Source organism: Anas platyrhynchos, chromosome 4 (genome assembly GCF_047663525.1).
Source record: "Anas platyrhynchos isolate ZD024472 breed Pekin duck chromosome 4, IASCAAS_PekinDuck_T2T, whole genome shotgun sequence".
Classification (NCBI taxonomy): domain Eukaryota; kingdom Metazoa; phylum Chordata; class Aves; order Anseriformes; family Anatidae; genus Anas; species Anas platyrhynchos.
In genome coordinates this window covers 39775191-39803104 of record NC_092590.1, presented here as the reverse complement: position 1 = coordinate 39803104, position 27914 = coordinate 39775191, and the positions used below count along the sequence as shown (strand labels likewise).

Here is a 27914-nt window from a genome sequence, read left to right as displayed (position 1 = left end):
ATGCTACATCGATACCACAATCCTCTTTTAGCTGAAATGTGTCAACAGCTAAAATGTGTGCTAGAGCTGCAAAAATATTATAATTTATTCATGTTTTTAAAAATATTTAGAGTAAAAGTTTATCTCCAACTAATACTAATTTCTAAGAATCCTCAAATCTTAAGAATCTTAACTTTTAAATCAATTTCACTTTTATTCTAGATTTGAAGCATCAGCTAACTCATCACAGATGGTATTTCCTCTTAAAAAAGGGAATCGACGTTTGGGAAGGTTAAAACAGGTTAGGGCTTTAAAAGAGGTTAAGTCGCAATGAGTCTCATTTCTCCCTTCAAATCTCAGGAACCTGCAGGCTGTCAGGCCCACTGCAGTGACATGCCAGAAGTTACTATTATCTAGACCTAAAAATACTAGCTGGAAATAACTCAGTCCTTTCGTACTCTTCTTTTGCGCACTGATTTCAGTGGACCATCTCCAGAACTTATGCTTTCATCATCTTCTTTCATCTGAAGGAAAAAAAAGACCACTTCAGCACTAGCATCTTAAAGCAATTTGAATTTAATTATTGAAACTGGCATATTACTTTATTCCCCCCCCCCCAATCATAGTATCACCTGCTACTACACTTAAATGACGGATTTTTTTTCCCCCTGCAATATTACCCTAGTGATAAATAAACTGGGTAAAAGGCTTTTCCTTTTTATATTCAGAAGGAAGAGAATAGTGCATCTAAACTGACATCAGAAATTTGGTTTTGTTCCTTTACTCAACAGTTTAAAAGCATGGACTTTTTAATGACTATAGCAATTTCCTTGAAGTGCTAATCTTATGCTAATTTTAATTTCCACTTCTTAAGCAAGAAGCATTTAAAACATTCTAACTGCCTGCCTTGGAGAGGTACAAATAGAACAAACTGTTCTTAAATCAGGTGTTTGTTCTTTGGAGTGATTGGCTTAGAAAGGTCCACAAAAAGCCCTTCCTACAGGAGCTCCATTCAGAGACAATGCATTGCTTCCTCACTTTCCTGCACCTCCCGAGGGCAAGCACCTCATTCAGAAGGCAGCACTTCCTGAGTGACAACATGGCACACATGACATCTCCAAAGTAGGTCACTAGCTAAGTGACAGAAACTTGTACACCCTGCAAATGCCCAGATAAGAGCAAGCCATAAGCTCACTGTGATTGATACTGTGTAATGGAATATACATGTTCAGATTGTGTTACTACTTTCATAAAGAATCACACGCATCTTAATGGGTTCATCAGACTGTATTCCTAGGTAATGCACAAGAAAAATGAGCTTCCTATGGGAACAAGAGGAAGTACTGAGTAATGGCTAAGTAATGAAGAATTTCAGTGCTGAAGCAATGCAATCTCATACAACGTACACTCTCAGAGAAGTTTTATATAAAAAGGATTTAACATTACATTAAGCAACTCCCGTCATCCGGGAAAACAATTACCTAGGGAGTCAAAAGCACAAGAAGATGACCAACAGAAATACTGTGAGTGAATATAAAGCGTTTTAGACATACTATAGTTTCTAAATGGAAGTATGATGAGTGCCTGATTAGCAAAAAAAAAAAAAAAAAAAAAGACAAACTCCATTCTATTTTTTTTTTTTTTTCCAGAAAATAAAATTAATAATCAGACTATCTGGTCACTGAATTAACCTGCAAAAGAAAAATGAAACTGCAGGTGCTGAATTCAAAACCACTTATCTTGTTCAGCCTAAAACCTTATTTTGGAATAATAATGATGATTAAAACAGATAACTGAAGGCTTATGGCTTTTCTAGATCTCACAGAAGGGCTATTCTGTTAGAAGCAAATGTCCAAGCAATTAAGTAGCCTGATAAAAAAGACTGGACACTTACCTTGTCATCTGATTTTTCAAACTACAATTCAGTTACCAACCTCTTAAAAACCTCAATCCTGTAAAAACTACATACTTGTAGCAATAGTTCAAGTTTAGAGACCTGCAAGATCACTCCTATACTATAGCTGTATTTGAGAATAAATCCCACCTCCTGGCCAAAATGACACAGAAAGAGACTTACGTCACAAGCCTATACAGAGTACAGGAGGTGTGAAATTCAAGTAAGAACACATTCCCATCGCATAATATCTTATATGGCTCAACAGACAAAAAACTTCTTGTAGGTTAACTGTGCTTTGTTAGAATTGTGATGATGGAAAGAGGCAAGAAGAAAACAGGGGAAAAGAACTCACCTCATCTTCTGAACCAGATTTATTTGACTTATCACCTTCTTCTTGACCTCCATCTGCAACTCCATTTTCTTCCTCCTCATCAATATCTTCAACACCTTCACCCTCATCTTCTGCAGGACAAATTAATTTTACTTTGTAAACAGAACTATATAAATATGAACTGCAGACACACTAGTAAGAAAAAGAATCATGGAATCATAGAATGATCACTGCAGACACACTAGTAAGAAAAAGAAGACAGTTTCAGTTTTAGAATGAACTGCTTGTTTGCAATAACCCATACAAACATGAGTGATAAAGAGAATAGAATTCTTATGAATTGGTATAAATCTATCACTGTCCAATTTGATCTCTAAATTTAAAATTTTCAGCCTAGTCTCTTTTCACAATAGTATACACTCTGCCGTACAGTTGATTTCCTTTAGGGAAGTCCTTCTATTTGTCACATTAGACAGTTCTAAGAGCAGACATAGGACCAGATGAAATAGGACAACATGAATATCCCAAATCTGATTTAATTCTGACTCAAATAGCCAAGTACATACTACAGTCATCAGTCACCCACCTCAGGGGATACCCACATCCTAAGGGATCTTCCTCGTCAGCATGGAGTTCCTTTGGCATACTGTTTTGTACAGCTGTTGAGGGCTAAGCAGCTTAGCACTTACTCCAAATTTATGTATTGTTCCAAAGCAAAAACTAGCCAGAAAAGCACTGTACTTCCCTGTAGCTCAAGCACGTCCAGCTTGTACTACTAGGACAAAACCATTGACAAAAAGCTGCCAGCTTTCTGCGAGACCTGCCGTCAGGTAGATCTATGAATTGAAGAGGACTGGGGTGGGGAGGAGGGGAATAGCTTTCTACTCTCCAACAATTCCCTGGATAAACTATGGGCTAAAACAAAGCAGAACTGCCTTCTACTTTCTTACTGAACCTGCGTCACTGCACTGAACTAAAGGGAGCAATGAATGCACCACACAGTGCAAATTCTAAGCTGCTCTCTGATTAACACAAGTTACTCTTCTGGGGTTATCTATATTCCATACATTTTGAGAAGGTGACCAGGCACCCAAATGTTCTGATTTCCACTTTGGGCCTCAGTACTTACAAGCTGACACTCCCACGCCTACATTTTAGCTATCTATGTTCGTTACAAGAACTGGAACTCAGCAACCACAGCACGATTCAAATAAATGTTACGTGGGTTTGGCATTTCTCTTCCTTTACTTCAAACTGAGAACTCAAAGTGAGAATTCCCAGAAACTGAGACCTGTTTGCAATATGTTCTATCAAAGAGTAAACAAGAAATCACAGCTACACCTGACAACAAGGATATGAGATGGCATATTACAACGGAACAGGCTCAATTAAAAATAGTAATAAAACAGCTGTAAAGGATGACTACCCCAAACATCGCTCAATTCTATCTACCTTTCTCATGTCATGCCCCATCTCATAAACACTACTTCAATGTAAAAAATAAATAAATATCTGCACTGCTTAGCTCAGTAATGACCAAACAAAAGCATACAGATACCAAAAACCTTTGCTCACAGTATACTAGTAAATTGAGCCAATCAGTTGAGCACAATTAATTAAGGTCTAAGAGTTTTCCCACCTTTAAGAACACCTGATACATGTCTACACTAATACAACTCTACTATTGGCATCAAAAGTAGAAATATGACCAAAAAGTGGAGTCCACAGTCTTCGAGAAATGTAGACAAAGATTTCTGTTCTAAAAATAAATTCTTAAGGAAGAAGCATGGCAAAAAAAAATAAAAAAATCACAAAACCTTTGCTCATATTCTGGTCAAGCAGTTAGAAATTTCAAGTGATACAAATCCAGAACCTCCTGTAAGCATTCATTTCAGTAGAGTGGAAAAAGAAAAGTTCAGACATCAAAAGTACTAAAAGCCCAAATGGGATAAATATAGTATTAACGATTATATATTCTAATTTATTCTAATTTAATCAGTATTTTATATAATTTAATGTCTGTAACTTAATAAATAAGGCTCAGACTATGCTCCTGAAATTTTCTTTTACTCCCTGGGATGTTTTTCTAGAGGGTAAGGAATGCCAGGAGAATAATACGGATGACTGGACAAGTCAAGAGCAGATCATCTTTTAGCTATGCCACAAAAATTAACATAGAACACAATATACAATTCAGTCCCACGGACAGTGCCCTTCAAGAAGCACTCTGCCAGCAATTCATTCTTACTGGAGTCAAAGAAATCTACAAGTGTTTGTGAAACTTGCAATTGTGCCATGCTGTTAAAGTCCCTGTGAAAAAATGTCTCTCAAATCATCCAGTGTTTCATGGCTCAAAGCCAGTTATCTTCAACTACAGAAAACAAAGAAGCAGATGACTACAAATGAATTGCAAAAGTGATTAGGATCCAAACGAAGAAACTAGTACAAAAATATTGATGACTACAGGTACCATGTCAAGAGATCTCACAGGAAACTCACATCCATATCTGATGAAGGCTGGCATCCACCAGCTTGAAGTTCTACCATCAGCAATGAAGCAGAGAAAAAAGAGAAAGGACAGACCGTTCTCAAGTCTGGGCCCAAACTACTTCCCTTTCCCAGTACCTGAAGGAGAAGCCTCCCTTTCCATCTTCTGTGTATCCTTTACCAACTCTCCTTTTGTCTCCTCTGGTTCTCTTCTCTCTGTAGCAAAAAGAATCATAGAAGACAGAAGACAAATACTCTATGCTTTGAGATACGAGGAGGCAAGAGAGTGACGGAAAGAAAAAAAGGAAGAATTCAACCCGCAAACGTAAGAGGAGGCAGAAAGCTAAGGGAAGCTAAGCAATTCTTTTTGAAGACACAAAACCCAGAAAGTCACCTGACAGCAAAGTATAACCCTTTCCTCTTTGAAGCCTGGAATTTACTTGAAAATCTTGGAAGAGTCATACAAAAGCTAGCTATGCTAGTTTTGCTCTGTATTCAGGTTAGTAACCAGAAGTAAAGCTCTAAAATGGAATGTACTTCTGAAATAACATGAACACTGTTCCAGGTGGAATTTTAAAAATGTGGGAGCTGAAGTTTTCCTCTCTGATTGCCTAGGCCTTATATCTAACTTTCAAATGTACCGTTTAACATACGACATGACATGCACTGATTTTACTCAACTAGGTAAGCGGAGATATAAGAACTAAGTCTCCACACCCCCTGACAATTTGAAGTTCCCCTCCTTCTCAAGCCAAACTCTATACTAAAAACTAAGGGAAAAAATGGTGATCTAGTCAAGTCTTCTTGCATAAAGAAATTGTCTGTAGCTTAAGGAATGTATGATGCTCTCCTTGGACTGCTAGATGCTTGAGACCAGTCATTTCTACAGGTTACAATGGAAACTACAGCAGGTGACATTTTGAGGGGATAACTGATGTATCAAACTTCCTTCTGCACCAACTTTACACCAGAACATTGGTTAAGAATGAGGTCTATGATGTTAGAGGCCTGTAAGTTTGGGGCCATATTTTGACATAAGAATGATCCTTTCTCCTATCCTTCCATTAATGCAAAAGTTAGCTTGAAGAAAAATCAGGAAATGAGGAAAAGGTAGGAAATACACAGCACAGAATAAGATGCATATGTACCCACATTAAAAAATAAAAATAAAATAATAAAAAACACATCTAACTGGAAGTTCTTAAAAGATTAAAAAGGCAGGCAAATACTTAATGCAGTAACAGTGAGTGTCAAACACCCAGCAGAACAGGGTAAAGGATGCAGAAAGGGCTAAGATTGGATGGGAGCCAACAGCATCTTCTGAAGTGGTCTGACAGAATAATTTTGGAATACAGCTATCTCATACAGCCTTGCTGACAGTAGTACATTAAGCACAAGAAGTACCTATCAAGCCATCAAGACTGGGCAAAAGAAAAAAGATTCTTTAATTCATAGGCAAAGAGCATGTAAAGTAGAACAAGATCAAAGAGAAAATGTAGGAAGATAACAATGCTGGAGTGCTGTACCTGCAACTCATGATTAATGTAAAAAATAAATTTAGCATAACTATAATAGTTAATGCCTAGGTAAGGCTCTCTAATGGTAAGGCAGATGAGCTAAATTTGGTGTGGTAAAGCATTATGCCAAAGCACTCAATTCTGTAAGTACGGGAACATTTTAAATAAATGTTAATTAATTAAATATTAAGTCATACAGGCAAACGCCATCAATACTCATAACATACAGTGCAGAGATGGACAAAAATCTCCAAGTTCCAATCAGTAATACAAAATGAGTTATCTACTAACAAAAAAGCATGAATGTCTGCTAGGTTTCTAACTTTTGATGCCAGTCACTTACAACATTTTTGTTTTTACCAAAGAAGAGTGAGATAAGAGGCAGAATCTTGCAGAGGTCTGAGGCTAAGGATTTTCTCATAGAAGTCAGAATAATACACTATAAGTTACATGATTCACTTTCCATTCATTAACTAGAGACTTTGGAAAATGCTAACACAACATCAAAGCCATAGCTGAATAGTACCAGTTGTATTTGATACAGTAATGAAAGATGATTTTGTCAATCTTTGAATGCCAAAGTGCATCTTAACCTACTAATCATTCATTTCTCACTTGGAAGAGCAGGACAGGCCTCTGCAGGCTAGCAATGCATTCCTAGATAGCAATACAAAGCAAGCAGTAGACATTAGTATTTCACATCCACCGTATTTTCAGACTTCAACAAGAGTTACTAAAAAACAGTGGCCAACAAAATAGTTCAAGGTTATTATATATTCCCACAGAGGAATAAGTGAAAAGACTTATGTCTGCCAAAAGCACTTTAATTTCTTGAGAGTGAAGAAATGCTGAGGAGAACCTTACTTTCAGCTTGTATTTATCAAAACACTATTACCATGGAATGCCAATCACTAAAGAGAAGACAACAGATTTTGCATAGTCTTAAGACAACTGGTTGCAATTATTGCAATACAATCCATGACCTATTCCTATTCATGTCTTGATATTTATTGAACTGCAGACTGGCTTGCTCATCTTACCATCTTCAACAATATCTTCATTGTCTTTTTCTTCTTCTAAATCTATTTCATCATCTTCTAACTCTTCTCTGTCTTGTTTTATTTCTCCTTTTGTAATTGCCTTAGATATAGCAGGTTTTTTGAACTCAATATCTTCATCTGTTTTCTACAAGAAATTAAAAATTAATTTATACTGAAACTCAGATTAAGAATTAAACACAACAGCCACTGTAGGCTAACTAATATTAATGGCCCAGGAAAAGAGCATACTGTTTCACATGTATTAAGAGTTTTATATAAAGTATTAAGAATCAAAATGAATAAAAATGCACCGAGTTTCTCTAACCTTTGCTGGCCAGCAGAACAACACACCTAGACCAATGGGGAGTGCTAAAGTCAAGACGTAAAGAACCCAGAGCCACGGGTGGTCTTCTGCAGCTGTCACCAGTTGACTAAACATTCCAGGCTACATTTAAAAAGGAAAAAAAAAAAAAAAGGCATTTACATCCCTCTGAACACCTTGGTAAGCTTATAAAGTATGTATTTTAAATTTTATGTTGCCTAAAGAAAAACATTTTTTCCTTTTGTTTTTTTTTTTTTAATTACGAAGTATTGGATTCCAACTTCAGAAAGCAACCACTTGTCAGACTGCCCATATGCAAGTCCTAGCAAACAGCATATAGTAAGAAAGAACCAACAAAGCTGGTACTCCAAAACTACTAGGCTGCCCCCTACTCAATTCTGTGAAGTGACACTTGTCTCCACAACCTCACACTTTCCACCCTCCCCGACTATTCTGCTCTTTCCCCATGCTGTGCTAACTCAGCTGAAGTCTCCCAAAGCATCAAGAACCTCACAGGAGCTGCAAGCAACCTGAAGAGCAATGCCTTGCTCTGTGTGTACTACCACACTGTCTCCTCCAACAGTCAATTATTCAGGGAGTAAAATGTCTTCCCAACCAAGTTCTGACTTATATAGTAGAAGAAGGTAGGGAGGTAGAGTGCCTAGTCTAGTTAGACTCTGAAAAGGGTACATCTACCTATGTATATTTTGAAAGGTGGTTCATGCCCCTTGGCTGTCTGAGTTCAAGAGATATTTGGACAATGCCCTCATTGATAGGCTTGAACTTTTAGTTAGCTGTGAAGTGGTCAGACAGTTGGACTAGATGATCTTTTTTAGGTCCCTTCCAACTGAACTACTCTCTCTAAACTGCAGTCATTAAAGGCGGCCGCTAGAGGGGCTCATGATCCCGTATGTTAGGACAAACTCATCCTACGACAGGGTAGAGATCTAGAAAAGCTGGTGGCTGGCTAACTGCGGTATACAAAAAAAAAGGGGATACACAGAGACAAAAGAACACATGCAGCTCCATATACATATGCACATTACTGTCACAGCTGCATAATATACATCTGAGCAGCCAAAGTCCTAAGAGTATTAAACACAAAAAACATGACTATCATCCATTCCTGATAATAGGGAAACACATCTAAAAACATATATAAAGGAGTTGTCCAAAAGTGAGAAGTTAAAAAATAAAAGGTCTTTTTGAGCAAATAATTCAACTTTCATTTGCTGACATACTGAATTCTAGTACCACCATTAAGAGTGGAAGACTCATTAAGATCAAGTTATAGACACTTGCTAAGTGCTTGAGGAAAACATTGTACCCTTTTAACTTCAGGAGAAAAGAGATCTGTGAAAACTAAATCAGACAAACTTGACAAAAAAACTGAATAGCCATGATTTAAGATTACTAATTGCCAGTAAATTCTATTGTGTCAGCATTAACTGATAGAAAATTCTTCCAACAGCACTCCTCCTTGGTAGGCAAAAGTAGTGACAAACATAATGAAGTTTATACCTCATTAGCACTTGCTACTAATTTCTTCAAGCCCCAGCCATCTGCTGCCCAACGATCAGCTACTTCTTTTTCTGAACATATAATGAAGTTATCAAAGTAGATATCAGATGTCATAGACCAGAGTTCTAAACCAATAGCACTGACAGCTGTCATCTCAAATGGGTGAGAATCTTCAAAATAGTCTGGGTTAGGTATTTTCCGAGGACTCCAGATTCCCTTTTAAGAAAAAAAATACAATCACTTTATCTATTCCCCAAAACCATTTAAAAAATAAAACAAAACAAAACAAACAACACCAACACCGTGAAATACATTTTAAAGTAATTAAGGCTTTCTGGTTCTTTTAAATGCATGATTTTAAAAAGAGATGGAGTAATCTCTGACCTTCAGGAAAACTGAGCTGAAAACAGCCTATAGGATTTTGGCAGATAGGTCTCTGATTTCAGGCTTAGGGCAGACTTCTTAAATTCAAAACTTTTTGTCCACATGGGGTTACAGTAGTTAACTGACTGCACAAAGCACCTCTGTTCTACCTTGTAGTGGAAATGCCAAGCATAGTCTTTGTGAACTTTCAAGAATAAATCTATTAATTTCCTAATACTGCAGGAAAATAAGACACTGGTATTACTTCTTCCTCTAACATCTCCTCGTATAATATAGTCTTGGCTTTTGTTCATCAATATAGCATATACATTTTTATAAGTGCACTCACTGGTCAACATTTTGTGGCCGGAAATGGGCTCTTCTGAGCTAAGTCTCTATTGTCTGGTTACCTAAGATTGCAGAGGAACTACACCCTGTGACCCACGCAGTCCCTTCAGGTATGCATAAGTAAGTAAGTTTATTACACTAGTATATTCATATAAATTGACAACTACTGTAACCAGAAACATTAGGGAAAATTTTAGGGAAGAAAAACTCAGCCTTATGATACCTGTGCAAATTAGTTAAAGCCATATGCTTTTTGGTTTATAAACCTGCTTAAGATCTTAAGCTAAAATAAATCAGATTCAAGTTGTCCCCAACTGTAATTAATACAAAGTAACTCTTTCTAATACCCAGCTTTGCTCTTATATCTGGAGGGGATAATTTAATTATCCAAAATTGATGCTTCCACTAAAATAGAATTAATAAGTTAATCTGCTTACTGCAGGGTTTCATTTTTATTTTATCAAATAAAATGTATTAATTTATAACTTTCACACTTAAAACCCAGTAAAAAATAAACTAGTTCATTACATGACAACTTTATTCTAAATGAAATGCTATAGAGCATACTAAATGTGCGGTACCAACTTTTAAAAGAGATTGTTTTAATACAGGAAGTATTTCTGTCTAACAGTATACCTAAATAAAAAAAAAAATTATAGGTGAATACATAAAAAACTGAAAATGTTTGCTGAGGGTGTTCAGACACATTTTAAAAAATAAATATACTGTATGAAATACCAAATAAATACACTACTTTGATTTGCCTGCTTGGTTGAACTCTGTACCTCCTTATCAATAACCTACAATATTGCTAGTACCTGATAATTAGGATTATCTATCATAGGTGCTTTCCATTTTCCTTTATACTTTGGGTTATTCTTCATGGGACGCACCCAGATTCCGCAACCAGGTGCGGTCTCACACTTTGGATTAGGGATCTGAGGAGCTTCCCACTCCCCATCCATTTCTTCATCCCTACAGAAAGAAAGTTACAAACAACTGATTTCAGACTGATCTGAACACTAACTTTCAGTCTAAAGTTAGGTTCCATACATTTTGCTCTAACAACCTCCGAATTTATTAGATCAGCCCATAGAAGTTTACCCAACAGCATAATGCTTCAATAAAAAAAATAAAAATAAAGAAGTGTATTTCCAGAGTACTGAAAATAAAATGTGCTAAAGCCACATGTTTGTAAATACAGCATAACTGTATGTAATTATACTCCTGCAGGTGCAAACAGCTTGCAACACTTCACTACAACATGCTTTCAGACCACAATATAACTTCATGTATCAATTTATAATGTTGATACCATGAAACAGTTTGGTAAGCCATGAAACAGTTTCAGTCCTTTCATCACTTTCCTTAATACTTTGTTTTTGTTTACAAATCTTCAGAATACAAGGCAATTAGCAATTATTGACATTTGTGTGTTTTTCTAAAAGCAGCTCCCCAAAACAACAAATATTTGGCCATACCTTGTATGTTTCAACTTACTACATTAAAATACAATGACATTTGAGTTAAGCTCTAATCAACTCATAATTTGCCAGAGAATAGGTGGGCCTATCTGCAAAATACATTAACAAAACTGCACTTAGTTAATCAAGTTCTTACCAGTCCTTTGGTTTTTTTGCATTAGGGTCTGGAACATATTGTGGTTCATCATCAAGCCATCCCTTAGGCTTAACAGCATCAAGATCTTCTATTTTGGAAGGTTCATCTTCATCCCTTCAATTACAGATTAATGTTAGAAAATACATCAGCTTGACTTTAAAACAGTATTCTGTTCAGAGGACTGCAACTGGCATGAAAGGAATGATATTCAATGGCACAACAGAATTAGACACACCTATAATGAGAATTAGGTATCTGATTAATTGTTTATAAATTTTGAAACTATGTTTACTTTGTTGCACGGCATTAGTTAGCCCAGAAATTGCTACCATCAACTAGCAGGTGTCAATCGGGTCTCCCCCTTTAAATTTTTCCCTCCTCTGAGATGCTCTATGAACACTACTTGACACAGGAGGAAGTACTTATATAATAGTGGGAAAAAAAAAAACAAAACACACACAAAAAAAAACAAAAACAAAAACACAACTCTTTCTAATCTTTCAAGTATTGTAATCTTTGTTACTAACTACAACAACAAAGGGTACAAATCAGCAAAAAGCGTAGTTATTATTTCTTTCCTTAAAAGATGACCAGATCCTTGTACTCCTATCTCAATTACATTTTGGAAGTATTAGTACTTTTAGTAGTGAAACATATCCTAGCTGCCATTAGCAAAAAAAGCCAGTCAAGTCTTACAGAAGAATAACCTGCTGTACAGATAAATTTTTGCCCCTACCAGTCATCTGGTTTGACAGCGTTGGGATCAGGTATTTTTGGTCTTTCATCCCAATCATCAGGCTTCTTGTCAGCAGGATCCTCTATTTCTCTAGGAGGGTTTACTGGAGGAACCATATCCTCAAGGAGACTTCCTTTACTGACAACTGTTTGGTCGATTAACATTTCAAATGTATCATCTGGTTTTAGCACTAAATTAAAAAAAAAAAAAAAAGTATTTAAGAAATAAGGGAAACATTAATTTTACAAATTAATTTACCTTTAACCAACACCTATATAATATGCATAGACAAATAAGAGCAGACAGACTCCTCACTCCATTCAGGTACTGGATTTGGACACAATAAAGTTCCCACTGTAGCAATGTCATGACCAGTATCAGGACTAGAAAAATGATACCTTCTGCAAATCAATTGTTGAAACACCTCAAAACACATGCTAACAGTTTTCCAAACACCTGCCACTTAGTCAAAATTCTGCTTTCTTTTTCTTCCTCCCAAAGACAATAAAAGACAAACTTTCAACCTCAAAATCATCTCTGCTAACAAGTTACAAGTCCACACTTGAAAGCGTGAAAACACCAGAACTGTGTAAATATCACAGCTGAAGGATCATGAAAACAGTATTTTCTTTCCGACTCAAATATCTGACAGCCAGTTCCCTTAATTGCCAGACGGAGAATAGAGAAATTTCTCTTCAAATTTTTAAAAATTTTAGCAAGAACCTGATAAATAATGGTCAAAGAATTGAGCAGTGTCAGACTCAATAACAGAAACTGGATCCAGATCCATGTCTAATAACTGGTGAGCACATTATTAGCACTTAACAAGTATATTTAAATGTCCATTCAATACAAGCAAGATTACTAATTTGAATACTATTCTAGTTTTATGAAGATGGGTGATGAAAACCAGAGTAACACACCTATAATGACGATTTGTTAATACCTAACTAAGCTCTTGCAGCTTAAAATTTTTAATTGTATTAAAACATCAACAAATGCAAAAATTAAAACCCCATTGATTTTAGATACAATAAAATTAATTGATTTTTCTACTTATGTTATCGGTCACAAATGCATTAGATGGTACAAAGCTGTACCGAGGTCTAGCTGAGCAATTATAATAGAATAAATGCAATTTAAATATCTTTAATCATCATCTCTAATGAACAGCCCAAATACAGGAACACATTCATTCCTTTACTGTAAGAATAGGACGGTGGGAAGGATTTTTGTGTTTTCTTTGGTTCTATTGCTTTGTTTCTTATGATCTAAAAGTGACGGTTTGTTGTAGCACTCTACTGTCAGTTATTTTAAGAACGATACATTTTTCCATGGCACGGCAGTTGAGCACATCTTCCATTATTATTCCATTACTATTATTCAATGGAAGTTCTAACGTCTAGTCAATTTGGCTGGATTTGCAGTATACCACAGATTAGCCCATTTTCTCTGACTGCTTGTTCTTTTTCAGAAATTAGAACAAGGGGGGAAAAAAATAAGAAATTAAACTTCCATTGCTGCTATACTGTTCATTAGAACAGAAACAGATGTCACATGGATTAAAACCAGACCAAATTTCATCTTTTTTATCTCCAGTGAAAGCAGCAACCTATCTTCATGCACACCTCTGCTGATGCAGGCATTAGTGGGAATTCAATGCACAGAGGAGAGTGGTGTTCAATGTGCTGCAGATCTCACTGAACTCCAGTAAACTCGTGATCCTTTCCTAGAATACTGGACTTTTTTATATATTTATATATATATATATGTGTGTGTGTGTGTATAATGTGTGTGTGTGTGTGCATACATACACACATATACCTTTCTTAACAGATTTTTTTTATCATAGTATGTACTGAAAGTATTAATCAGTTCTTCAGGTTAAAGGCTAGCCAAGGCTGGTAATGCTTTTTCCCGTAATTGAATATTAAACAGCAGCATTTCAAAGCCACTTATGCCCTGCAGTTAAGCTCAGTCATTAAATCATTTAAGCCCAAATCATTAAGCAACCATCCCCCAGAATTAACAGACTATTACAAACAAAAAGCAGAGTCAAATACAAAGCTTCAGTGAACTAAGTTCAGAAACTAATTTTTAATCTGTTTTCTGATTTAAACTTGTAAGATTTTAAACAATACCAAGCGTGTACAGATGAGTCTTCTTGTCCAAATAGAACTTTTTTAGGTCTACATCAGGGCGTTTTGCATGTTTTTCATCATATTCTCCAGTTTTAGGATTCTTATGTCTGAAGATAAAGTGTAGTTTGTAATCTTCTCCACATTTATCTGGTCCAAACATAATAGTATAAGGTGTTTTGTCAAAAAAGTATTCCTGTAGAAGCAAAAAAGCTGAGCATGCGTTACACCGTACATTTTACGAAGTCATTTTAGGTACTATTTTCCTCGATACTGTAGCATATACACATCATAATTCCCCTTTTCTAAAAGCTGTTTCATGAAGCATCGGCTCTAACATTGACAACTGGTAGGGTAAATCATGAAAGGAAATGAACAGCCCCCACATGTTGTTAGATGCTTTCCATTCTCAGGGAGCAGTCTAACCACAGAGATCACTGAAGCTTCTTCAGGGAAGAAGAATATGCTTACTTAGGCCTTATTCTTACACATCGTGTGGAAATCCCTGCCACAAATCAAGGCATCCAAATATCTATACCCTTCTTCATACACTACACTAAAAGCCAGAAGGGAACTATTGCTCTTCATAGCAATTTACATTTCAATAAAGACTGTAAACAGGGTATTATCCAGTATTTCAGCACTGTTTTCTTGCTCCACACTAACAATAAATAACCCTGAAAACACCAGATATAGTTTCCTTCAGAGTATGGTGCATTAAGGTGTTCGGATTTTATTTTTAACTAGATGATTTTTGTAGTTGGAATACACAGTATCGTGCTATATTCTTACGCAACTGCTTGATGAAATATCACGATTTCTGAAACTTTTAGTCTTTCAAGAAATATTCTAACAGAGATGTATTGTTTGCAATGAATCTGTATTTTCAAGTATGCAGCAGTTATTGAATACAAAGTTAAACATTTTCAGTTTAGATATAAGCACTACAGAAATGAACGCATTTTAAGTTCGGTCCTTTTCTATAACTTTCATCCTCATTTGAAAATGTCGCTGTTAAGAATTAACAAGAATTAATTGATTATTCCAGTATGTTCAATTTTGAAGTTAAAAGGACATGAAAGAGAAAATGTTGACTCAAACCTACCAAAAACAAAAATGTATAGGATGAACCATGAGCCAGGTCATAAAAAGATAAAATTTGCATTTGCAGTCTTTTTGTTCACTTTCTAGAATAAGACAACAGATGTTGGAGAATTTCAGTTTCATGTGTAACTGAGCAGAGTGTCTTGGTCTCACAACTTCTTTTACAAAGTAAGATTTTTCAGTTTCAGTATCATTTACATATCTTTCCATCATGAAAGATGCCCTACCTCTACTAGTTTTCCTACCATCTGTATTTTTAATACAGATCTATTAGTACTTAAGTTTGAGTACAACTCACGCTGGCATACAAATCTGAGAAAAAAGGAAAAGCATTTGGAAGTTGCTTTAAAGCTTTTACTTAAATATTTCACGAATGCTTACAAGAAACTTCTTATACATGCCATCATCTCTTAGACTCTTGCAGGCGCACATATTACCCCTTACACATCACAAAAAATCCCAGTGTTAAGAGGTTCCTTCTGACTGCTGAGCTGCAGGTGAGGACAAGCAATGCCTTGAGCCTGTCCAAGCAACTTTCCCTTCCTTTTGCACATAAACAAGGCATCACACTTCACTGCAATACAGTATTGGGTAATCCAGCATCCAAACAGGTTGCTGATGATGCCACCTCCCCTCAAGCCAGCAATTCTATCCTTTTAAGTTTGCTCAATAAGCAACTACAATGCTGTTCTGCTCAGTACTTACAATGTTGTAGCTTCGTGGGTCATGGCAGCAATGGTAGATATGTTCAGAGAGCTCAGGAATAAAAGCACAGATGGAAAATCTCACCCAGGGAGGAAATTATGAGTTCTGCCCACACTTCTGTTTCCAAGTTTTTTTTAAGACTAGTCTCTATTTTTTCTTTTTCCATTAACTTGCCTTTCCACCTTACCAAATCTTATTGAGCAAACAGGATAGCTTGATGCATCTCAAGACCAACAATTTCTAAAGCCAGTACTAGCTGTAACTGTGATTGCCTCATCAACTTCTGTCTGAATGTTGTCTAGTACTGAATGTTGGGTCAACACCACCAATTAGCTTCCAAACTGTAGCGTAGGAGCTAGGGTAGTCAGCTTTTGAATGGCCAGAGCAATGTGCTTCATGACTGGAAGTACCCTTCCCATTTTTGAATCCTGACTGGTCATTTCAAGTCTATCCAAATATGTAAAACTATTCTGTAACTGCTGCTATGTATAGCAAAGCATCAACTTTACACCTGATCACTGAGAGCGTCCCTGGTAAGAAAAATTCTTCCCCATACAGACACTTCATTACTTGCAGTTTCTAAATCCACATTCTATCCCTCTCTGAGGTGACAGGCTGTATGCCATGCAGTAAAAAAAATTGTTTCACAAGTTATGAGTTGAAATTCTATGGCTTGTGTTATTGCAAAAAGGCAGACTAAACAGATACAAAACTCCATTGTCCTAGATATAAGACTAATAGCTAACGTAGTATCACTCGTACAGAACTAAGAGGAATATGTTAATCCATACACTGCTCTCTCTGATCTTTGGAAACTCACATTTTGAGATTTCTTGTGTGAACACAGATTTTAACAATGTACTTTAAATTTCAGACTACCCGCATTTTTCATTAAAATAAATGCTAATTTTAACAAGAATAATGTTATCAAATATTCCAGTAAAATGCACAACTATGAAGGCTTTGTAATATATATAAACTATAATATATATATATATGATTATCTTGCCCAATCTCCTAATGACACTGCACAAGAACAATTATGAATTCCTCAGATGAGCAATCAACAGTAAACATTAAGTAAGAGGACATACCAGATTCAAGTCATTACTACTGGAGAGAAGTTTAATATATGCACCACCACAGTCAATGCCTTCTTGAAAATTCACTTCGTATCTGAGCAAAGAGCAAGTTAAAAAAACATTCCACATCAGACAAATACAAATTCAATTCTGATCTCCAGAATGAGAAGAATACATTAATATCATCAACTAGCCACTTCATTTTTTTTTATTAGTCATTACTGTCAAAACGTTTCTACATGACCAAACAGGTTTTAGTTGCCACACAAACTAACACAGCAGTGGTGTCAGCCAAAAAAAGCCACAGTAACATTAGATACTGTTGGCATCACCAGTAAGAAAAGTTTCAAAGTGGTATTGACCAACGTGCAAAACACCCAAGTGAAGCAGAAATCAGGAATAGTTCTAAAACGTTTGTGCTATCTTTGAAATGGCCCATATAACGCACTGAATTTAGCTGAGGAGTTACCTGGATATGTCTGTAAATACAACAAATCTAGTCTGTTGTCAGAAAAAAAAGTCCTATTGTCATGACACTCTTCATCACTAATACTGCTATAATACTTGCAAGATTCGAGTTTTACTGATCTACACAGAAATACTCTGCAAATGTAAAAACACTGTACTCAAATTACATGATTTAGATCTTTTAGATCTAAGACTGAAAATTGATTAGCTCTTAAAGAAATTTCACAAAGTATTAATTTCTGTCCAAAATATTCTATAACAGTTTAAATACTACTTCTTAACGCTTGTATTACAATTTTACTTGATTATTATATCATTCATACTTACAGTTCTGGTAGCTCTGGATATGAAGCCAATGCTACATGAAAGACAGTATTTTTTTTTTACAAGGATTTACGTTATTTTCTTGACTTAATGCATAATAAAAATTAAGTAAAAAGTCTGAGAGAATACTTACTGAACAATCAAAGGTTTATTATCAAAAATAAATGCCTTTGTTAGCATAGTTGATATTGCGTGATGCTTTGCCACTGATTTTAACACTAATCCTCTGTCTCCACGTACTGTGTTTTCTTTCAGCTCTTCTACTTCCCATCTTCCTAAAACAAACAAACATACAATCTTTGAAAAAAAAATCAGAAGTCAAGAAACTGTAGCCTTGTAGTAAGTAAAAAGTTATAGCATATAAGACTAATTGCCAAAAGTAAAGAAGTCATCTTGACATTTGGTGTCAAAGTTAGAAGTTAAATAATAATCATCCAATTCAATACTAATAATTCTACTCTGGATACAAACAATTATACATGCTCAGCCCACCCATCTCCAGACTTTAACCGCTCAAAACATTAATAAACTACATACAAAAAGAATGTTCATGGCACACAAATCTGATGCTCACACCTTTCTACTGAAACACTGATCCAGTGTTTTAGGCAGTACTTTTCAAGAATTAGAAACCATTAGAATTCCAATTCACAATTAAGACCATAAAATGAGATCCATTTAACGAAATGGTTTGGTTCAGACAGCAAGGAGGAAAGAAAGCTTAGGGATAAAGACTGTAAGGAATATGGCAAGTAGAACAAGCAACAAGAAATGACAAGGTTCTGCTTTCAAGTAGACGTTTCCAACACAGAAAACATAACACCCTTCCATAACTGCTATAACCAAATGAAAGAAAGCTATCAAAACCTCAATTTCACACGTAATACAAATTTTTGAATAAAAAAAGCTGGCCACGTACCCCAAGGTAGGGAAGAAAGATTTACCTTTCCGTACCTTAAGATTTACCTTACCTAAGTCCTTACCATAATCCACTACGTAACAATGAAATTAAATAGAATAACTTATACATTTAACATAGGATATTTTTACATCCCCAAATTTATTTTTTTATTATACAATCCTGTAGCATGTGTGAATATCCATTGAACTTCTGGTTAATTCTTCTGGCAATACTGTACAAAGGAATCAAGAATACAGTTTAGATAGAGAGAGACCTACATTTTGGATATGCATAGCTCTACACAGAGAAGCCCACGCTCTCATTTCACCAAAAAGGTATTGCTTCTAGCCAGTTAAGATAACATCAGCTTTCAGCATTTTGGAGATTGTAAATGTGTAGCACACATATTCCTTGCTACTTCCAGCCCAGGAACGTACAAGTCAAATACAAGCCCAAATGACAAAAATCATCCAAACAACTTCCTCATTTTCACTTTCCAATTATTTTTTATTTTCTTTAGAAAACTGTAAGAATAAACTGTACAAGAAACACTGGAGAATCCTACACTCAAGCACAGTCTGACAAAAGTATTCAAAAAAAACAACATTCATTCAGTTTCAATTATTTTTGGTTCAGAGGCTAAGCTTTGAGATCAACTGCTGCATCAGTAGGAGATACAAAGACATAGAACAGGCTACTTTAGAAATGTGCTTTACAACTGAAACTGAAGTGGTAAATATCTGACAATTTCGGGAAAACGTAGTTTTCAAGAGGCACTGTTCATAAACAATTAATCCTGAATATTCAGATGTCAGAATGTGTTCTAGCACATCACAGTAAAATTATTGCGATGACAGAAATATTTATCTCCATGGTAAGTAACCAAACCAGCAACCTTTCATATCTCAGTTTCAGGGTAACAGTCATTATACAAAGTAACATACTGTTGATCCATGTCATCTAGGTTTTCAAAGGTAAGTTCAGTGCAAGGGATAGTTATTTCTCAAAAAGCAACAGAACATCAGAAACTATGTAGTGAAAGTAAACACTAAAAAGGCTTACCATCATATTTAGCAATGTTATCATCTGTGTCTTCTTTCTTGGTTTTAGACAATATCCACCTAAAACAAGAATGGTACTAGTCATTTAACTACATATGCAAAGCTCTATTATTCAGCAAGCACAGGAAAAACAGATTTAGCTGCCAGGATGTGATTCTGTGACACCGATTTTGACAGTCAGCATTATGGAACTTTGTGTAATTTAAAGAATGTGAAACAAAAATTTAAGTGTTAGTCTAACACAACATCGATTTTGAAATATTTCCTAAGAATCTAAATGAATACACAATTATAACTCTAAAGTAATTCAAATTTACTCTGAATAATCTTCGGTTTTATCTACAAGCTGAGGCTGACGATGAAAGACTATTACTTGAGCATGTCACTTGAAATAATACTTGAAGTAATACTTGAAAATAGCAAAGTTCATGTGTAAAGCCTTCAATGTGATAAAGAACAACAAAAAATCACTAAAACCTTAACGTTATCTGATATTAACAGTAGCAGTGCACAGAAGAGGAGGGAGGGAAGAAATAAAAGTTTCCAAATGACAAGTGCAATTACACAGTAAGCAGACTCAAATTTTATCGCACACGGGGATTATAACAGGACAAATTCCTGATCTCCTTGACAGATCTCCTTGAACAAGGCAGATGCAGCTTACCAAAATCAGCTCACCAAAAATAAAGATATGCACACACCCTGTACAAAATGTTCATTTGGAGAAAAAAGAAAAGGCAATCCAGCCTCATTCAGTCATACAGTGGTTCTATCCTGAGCCACACACAGGAATATCTTAAGCCAACAGTGTTGCTGAACTCTTCCTTGTATCAACTACAATGCTATATTATCATAGTGACTTCTGTAGAGAACTAATTTCATTCATTCTGAATGACTCTCTGCATGGAGTATGTCAGGGATGAATACTTTATCTTTCCTGCTTGAATTTCAGCCATATCTGTGTTAATAGAGATGGTAGAAAAGCACCACAGTATAAATGGCAAGCTAGATCCTTGGTCTTCCTCTGGAAAGCCCAATGCTAAAATAACTAATACTAATCAAAGTTTCCAGTTGTTTGTTGTTTTGTTGTTTTTTTTTTAAACCACCATTTTCACCTTTTCTTTTTAATCATTTTTCCTACCATCACTGGTACTGCTTTTGTATTGCGCTTCTCAACATTTAGAAGTGACATGCTGAAGATGAAAATTTTATAGAAAATTATTTTCCTTCTACATGTGGTCTAAATATGTAACAAAAATGAAAAATAAATCGAAGAACATAATGTGAAAAACGACAAATCTATGTTCAGTGGCCTGAAGTTCCTCGTAACCCTGCAGAAGAGAACAGTAGGAACAATTGGAAAAAGGGAGTAAGATTCAATATTGTGAAAGTTTCTGGTGCCTGCTACCATTCTATTTGGTTTCAAGTTCATGCTGTACATCCTCATCAGACAGGTGTCTTATGATAGCTTACCTCACACCTACAGCTGTTGCTTCTCAGTCTTTTCACAGGAAGACAAAAATAAGCAGCTTTAAGTTCTATGATAAAGATGCATCTTACTGCATCTCCTTTCACCTCTGGCTGGCTGCCACTTCATGAGAGCTGGTTTTTGTTCTTTTAATTTTAGTAACATACAAATATACCTTTTTCATGATCACTTGCAAAACAGGGTATTTTGTCCACCCACCAAGTAGCAGTTACACCTTACATTGCTGTACTGGTGGGCGGGAGGAACAGAAAATGCAGACAACTTGAATATTTCTGGCTTAAGAATTGTTGACATAAACCTTAATATTTTTCTGAAATATCAGTGCAGTGTGGTCAAACTACCTAGGAACATTTCAGCAATCATATAAATATCTAATTCCCCTCGATAGTATAAAAGCACAACGGGAAGCAGTACCATAAATTAAATACAGTCCTCCCCAACAGAGTTTTTAATCTGTAATGTAGAAAAGTGCTGCCTCCTTCTTGCACATAATCTAAGTATACATGAAGAAGAAGAAATAGTTCGCTAACAATTTCTGACTCCGTAAGCTACTGCAGTGCAATGCGCCTCACCTTGCAGTTCACTTTTAATTCAAGTGGCATTGCATTACTTTTTAACGTCCATAAATCCAGAGTCTATTACAGGTTTCATTATATCACAAAATATAGCTACATGCCTGAAACGTCAACTGTTTAGCTTAAGCTTATGAAGAATTTGGAGCAAGTATGACCACCCTTCTCAATTCTAAACTCTGAACTTTTTTTTTTTTTGAATGTACTAGCAGAAAAATGAATATAAAATAAGTCCTGCCACTGTGAGTTAAGTTGCTGAAGTGAAAAGTTTGTAAATTTCAGGTGCAGCTTACCCTGTCAATACTCCATCGAAGGTTTCTGTAAAATACACTTCCCCAGTTGGCTTTGGCGTCTGGTACACAATCTAAAGGACATTTACAAATATAACATATCATAAATTCATTTTTTTCAGTAATTTCTATTTTTCAATTGAAATACACTATCATACCTTGAGAAGCAGCCCACCCAGCCAGACCACCAGAGTTACACTTAAGGGAATAAAACACTCTTTCCCTGGGGCCCTCTCATTTCTACAGTTTGGGTGCATTCCTCTAACAGTGTGCAATTTCATATCTGTGAAGCATCGTGCGACCAGGGGACAGCGATGAATAGCACAGAAACAAATCAAGACTATGATTAAGAGCTCTTAAAAGGCAGGAGGATCTCATGGTTTCATTTCTAGTGGTATGTTTATGATGGTTAAAGAGACTGTTAGGTTAGTATTAGACTCACTTTCAGGTATCAGAAAAACACTTTTCCCCAGTTTTTTGAAAAGTAAATAGTGGTCCTCCTACTAAACACAGTACAGAGCTCAAATGCATATGCGGTTATGAGTAGTTGTTTCATCTCTGTTTTTGTGCCCTAGCAGCTTACCATCTTTGAAAGCACCTGCAGAGAGTTTCAGATACTATGATAAAAGCATAGATACAGCTTAAAAATTTGCTTTCTGTGGTCAAACCTCATAACTGAAGTACCGTTACACATCTTGTGCGTAACATGAAAACACAGAAAATTTACACAACTTGCACCAGTTCTCTGCTTCCTATTTTTTAATACACAATTCGATTTTTTTGTTTTCCTATCTACTTGGCACATTACAGTTGGGCTACACCGTTAAAAAAAAAAAAGAAAAAAACGATCTATGACTACTGTGCAAACCTATTATGAAGCACAGCATGACAAATGCACAAAGATTTTCTAGGAACAAAGACTGTGTTAAAAGGCAGATGTGACTGATGACATTAAGAAAACAACCTAAATGAAAAATGTCATTAAGCATAAGGTGCTTTCTTCTCTAGCAACAGCATGTTAGACTACAGGGTATGTTATCTATCAAGGAGGGCTTTAGACACAAGGTTCCATACCTAGATTGAAAGACTAGCAAGACCTTCTTCATGACTACTGACCACAGGTTACAGTTTGATACAGGAGGATCCTTAAGGCACACACAACAAATAAAAAACTCATTCTGGTGAGTTTGACACTCACCAAGTTGTCAACTGTATATTGACTTGCTCTTTTTAAAATAAATTTGTGCACCGATTCTTCTACTAGTTACAACTACATAACTTAAAAGTACACAAGCTTTAGCTAAAGGCATCTATAATCTTACCCCTAAGGAAGATTCATCTTCGTCAACATCAGCGTCTTGAGACTGTTTGTCAAAATCCTCCACTTCAACATCTGCACCCAAAATTTCTTCATTTTCGATTTCTGCAGTTACTGAGCCAATTATCAGGACACCCAAGCACAGCCAGTCCCACTGGAAATGCATCCTGGTTTATCTGAAGAACTGAAAGTTTTAAATTACAATTATTGTTGGTGGAATATTATCAATATTAGTTCAATCTTACGCGTGATTTTATCTAGGAAAGAAAAAAAAAAAGAAATGATGACTATTACTTACTGGCCCTTCTCCCACTGTACACATTTAAAGGAACACAGAGTTGATATTAACTCCAACTTTTAAGCGTCAAAAGAAGATACACGACTGTTTCAGAGAACTTCTTCTGTTACTAATTATCCAGTAAGCTCTGAAGTCTAAACTTGGAATTATAGAGTCATTTAGCCTGGAAAAGACCCTTAAGATTATCAAGCCCAACCATCACCTAACACTGCCAAGTCCACCACTAAACCAAGTCCCTAAGTACCATGTCAAATACATGCAGGATGGCAACTCCATCATTTCCCTGGGCAGCCTGTGCCAATGCCTGACCCCTTCACCCCTTCTGTGAAGAAATTCTTCCTACTGTCTCATCTACACCTTCCCTGGCACCACTTGAAGCCATTTCCAGTTCTATTAATTGTCGCCTGAGCAAGAGACCAAAACCCTCCTCACTGCAACCTCCCTTCAGATAGCTGTTGAGAGCGACGGGCCTCCCATCAGCCTCCTTCTCTCTAGGCTAAACAGCCCCAGGTCTCTCAGCTGCTCCTGCTAAGCCTTGTCTCCTGGTCCCTTCACCTGCTCTGTTGCGCTTCTCTAAATAGATTCCAGCAACTCAGTATCCCTCCTATAGTGAGGGGCAAGTACCCTTCTAATTTCAGGGAAACATGCAAATCACTGATCTGTAAATATTAACGAAAGTATGAATATCAACAGCAGGTAACTAACTCAACCTCTCAATCTGTACTGCTATGAAAAAGAAAACATTGTTGCCCAGATGCATTTGCTTCACATCCATAAGCTAAAATACATGCAAATGCAGTTTTATATCAAAGTACGCAATAGTTTGGAGCAATGCAATTCCAAGCATGTGCCTACGCAAGTCTTCTTAAAGGTCTTGCCAAACGTGCTTCTTTCTGAACTTGCTTTTGTCTGAATTTGGAAACAGAAGGAAGACAGACTCCAGATACCATTGTGTAGGTGTTTATCCTTTGATTGTTAATTTCTATCCACAGAAAGCTTAAAAAGAAAGACAAACAGTGACATTTAGCCTGTTGCTCTAAGGCATTTTCAAGATTTGCATTATTTTGGCCACCAGTGCTCACGCTAAACATTCTGCTACTGAGACACTTTCTGTGCCTTAAAAAGCAGTCACCCTTTTAAGCTGGATCATCGCTCTCCAGAGATTGCTTGTTTACTACTACAAGCCCTAAGTACCACAGCAACTCCAGATACTGTCTTATATTCTGGAAATCTTAGATCCTCTCTTCCCGGCTTTATCAGATCTGCTAAGCACTGCAAACATTAGAAGCGCCCTAATAATTATTTATCTATTAACAACATCTGCTAGTTCTATCAAGCAATGAATATAGAGATCAAATAGTGTTAAGGCAAAAAAATCTACAACGCAATAGAGCTATCCAAAAAGGAAAACTAATTCTTTTTTCCTTATTCATTTTAAAATCTATTCATTTAATATTGACTGTACTGATTACATCTAAAGCCAAAAGTAAACTGTTTCAGGTACTACTACTAGACACTATGTCAACATCACTTAGAACACAAAAAGCCTCACCATTCTTTTTTTCTTTTTTTTTTTTTCCCCCAACTAATCTATGCCATTCTTTGCTTTGGATCCTTTCCATCTGTTTTGTTTTGAGGATGGTAAGTCTATGGTTCCCTCTTTGCATCATCGTGTTAGTAACTGAGAAACTTTAAGTCTTCCAAAAATTTTACTGTTCTTTTAAGAAAATCTTAGTTATAAAACTACAGAGATTGTTAATTCATAGACCTCCCAGGCCAGTTCTAGAACTTGAAATATTCGTGTCCTGAAGATTTAAAGTCATTCAGCTTGTTGCATGTAAACATGCAACCTCATGGCACGCTTTAGAAGACCTCTGTCTGGAGGCTATAGCACTCAGTTTTACCATGCCCATTTTCTTGTTCTTAACCATCACATTGGGACAAACAGTTAAGGGATATCACATCACACATTACTGTTTCACTCCACTACAACAGCATGTATTAGTCAGGTATTAGAATTAACTTTTTGCATGAACTTGCCCTACCTTACTTAAGGTAGTTTGTCATGCAGTTCTGCTCCTCTTCTCCTAAAGCAGATGAAAATAAAAAGCAGACACGTGTTCATCAATACATTTCAGTTGCATTTTATGTACGAAGCAAAATGCCTACTCCCACTTCCATAGCTGTAATTTATTACAACTAGACTCTCTCTGTTATTTTCATGCACAGACAAGTGAGGGCATCCAAGAAACTACCTTTCTACACAGTTCCCTTCTAAAACTCCCGATGCCTTCAACACACTGCACTTTTTCAAGTCACTCAAGCCTACTACATAGCAACTCCCTGATCCTAGCCAAGGACACTCCTAATGTCATTCAGTCTTCAATCACATCTCTTATTTTCCCTTCAACCAGGGAAAGCATACTTCTTTGACTCATCCCAAATTAAGATATTCCAGAAACACCGAAATCTAATACCATGAACAATTAAGTTATTGCTTAATTGCCGGATAGGGACAAACCCAAACAAAACCATTAAATGTTTTAATTTTTGTGAATTGTTCATAACCACAGTCTTACAATGATAAATCTTTACACCTAAAGAGCTTCTGGACTCAAAATATTACACATTTAATAAGAAAGTCCACTAGATTTGAAAGATTAATTAGCACATGAACATCCATGAAAATCTTCACACTTGTAATTTTAAGCTATTTTGTATAGCTTGGTCTCCTCACTATGGGAACACGGCTAACGACAGCGCTTCTACGCATCAGGAGAGACACTCGAGCCCAGGGTACTGCTGTAGAGCAGGCTCCTGGGACCGGCAGCAGTGCTGCAATATTATTGCCTCTGAAGTAATCAGCTACTGTCTGTGGGACGCGTGCTAGACAACGGTCCAAGACAACAGGCACAAACTGAAGGATGGAAGGTTCTGATGGGGTATTGGCATTTCTGTTCCTAATGAGAGCAGCCAGGCAGTGGGTCAGGCTGCCTCGGATGCAGCCTCAGCCCCTGGTGCTCTCCAGCACGGAGGGGATAAAGCCCCGAACGCTGAGCCTGAGGAGCTGGCCCTGCTGTGAGCACCTGGTCTGATTTCTACAGCAGGCACAAGCATGGCAGTTTGTGCCATGGTCTTTAAAGTACTCTACGCGTGCTGTTAAATTAATGGCATCGCAGGTTATTATCCCACTCGATGCGGATCTAAATAACAGCCAGGATCTTTAATATGACTGGGAACTCGCACTTAGAAGAGGGCCGAGCCTCCCTGCAACCACCTCCTCAAGCAGCAGGCAGCAAGGCTACCCTGAGCACCCTCCTCACCCAGCCCCAGCAGCGCAGGGCGGCCACCTACCAGCTCCACACGGGGCAACAGCCAGGGAGGAGCCCAGCGGTCCCCAACGGTCCCCAACGGCCACCAACGGCCGGCGCGCGAGAAGCCCCCCCACACGCGCGCGCCCTCCCCTCACAGCCGCAGCCCCCCACCCCCCGCCCCAGTTACAAAGCGCGTCCCCGCGCCGCCGGGCCCTACCGGTGGGCGCGTGCCCGCGGCCGGTTCCCGGCGTTCCCGGCTCCCCTCCTAGCCCCGCCGCCGTCCCCCAGCGCATCCCCGGCCGCGCATGCGCCCTCCCGGGCTCCCCTCGCGGGCGGCCGGCAGCAGGTGCCGCGGCTCGCGGCGGCCGGGTCGCGGGGCGGGGCCACCGGCAGGTATAAAAGGCCGGCAAGATGGCGGCTGCGCGCGGGAAGCGGCTGAGGGCAGAGGGGAAGCTCCGTGAGGTGCTCTGCCCTGGCTGGGGGGAGGTGTTAGGAGGAACGGCGGATTCCGTCAAATTGGTGTTTAAAATGGTAAATGCGTGCTCCGCTGTGGGCTTTCCAAGGTCAGCCGCCGTCATAGTCTCTGGGATTTTAGATGTACTCGCTGTGGTAACCACGCACCTCTGAGCATTTAGCAGGCTGTTCAAAGCCAAGCCCTTGTTCCGTTGCTAATTTAAACGATTTAGGTC

General features: G+C 37.3%; 1 protein-coding gene across 5 annotated transcripts; it reads right to left on the bottom strand.

Moving 5' to 3' along the window:
• Positions 1-70: 70 nt before the first annotated feature.
• On the bottom strand, positions 71-27598 carry CLGN (calmegin). 5 transcript variants are annotated; one of them, XM_038178924.2, is made up of 17 exons: positions 27443-27598; positions 25957-25998; positions 23618-23797; positions 22299-22369; positions 19946-20004; positions 18116-18257; positions 17203-17284; positions 14303-14495; positions 12162-12351; positions 11426-11539; positions 10624-10780; positions 9095-9310; positions 7577-7696; positions 7252-7396; positions 4833-4910; positions 2229-2338; positions 71-503 (listed from the first exon to the last, which is right to left on the bottom strand). In XM_038178924.2, the coding sequence occupies exons 3-17, from the start codon at positions 23777-23779 to the stop codon at positions 423-425; spliced, it is 1920 nt and encodes a 639-aa protein (XP_038034852.2). In that variant the 5' UTR covers positions 23780-23797; positions 25957-25998; positions 27443-27598; the 3' UTR covers positions 71-422. The 5 variants fall into 5 exon arrangements, with proteins under 5 accessions (XP_038034852.2, XP_071892866.1, XP_071892867.1 ...); XM_072036765.1 differs by lacking the exon at positions 27443-27598 and adding an exon at positions 27266-27371; XM_072036766.1 differs by lacking the exon at positions 27443-27598 and adding an exon at positions 27235-27311.
• Positions 27599-27914: the final 316 nt, after the last annotated feature.

What these genes read in the sequence shown, in the direction of transcription:
- CLGN (XM_038178924.2), bottom strand. Translation starts at nt 23,779, where the DNA reads ATGCATTTCCAGTGGGACTGGCTGTGCTTGGGTGTCCTGATAATTGGC. An exon ending in TGAAGATATTGTTGAAGATG is followed by an intron (nt 4,911 to 7,251) that starts GTAAGATGAGCA and finishes TTTTTGCTACAG; the next exon opens with AGAGAAGAGAACCAGAGGAG. An exon ending in AAGGGAGGCTTCTCCTTCAG is followed by an intron (nt 2,339 to 4,832) that starts GTACTGGGAAAG and finishes TTTGTCCTGCAG; the next exon opens with AAGATGAGGGTGAAGGTGTT.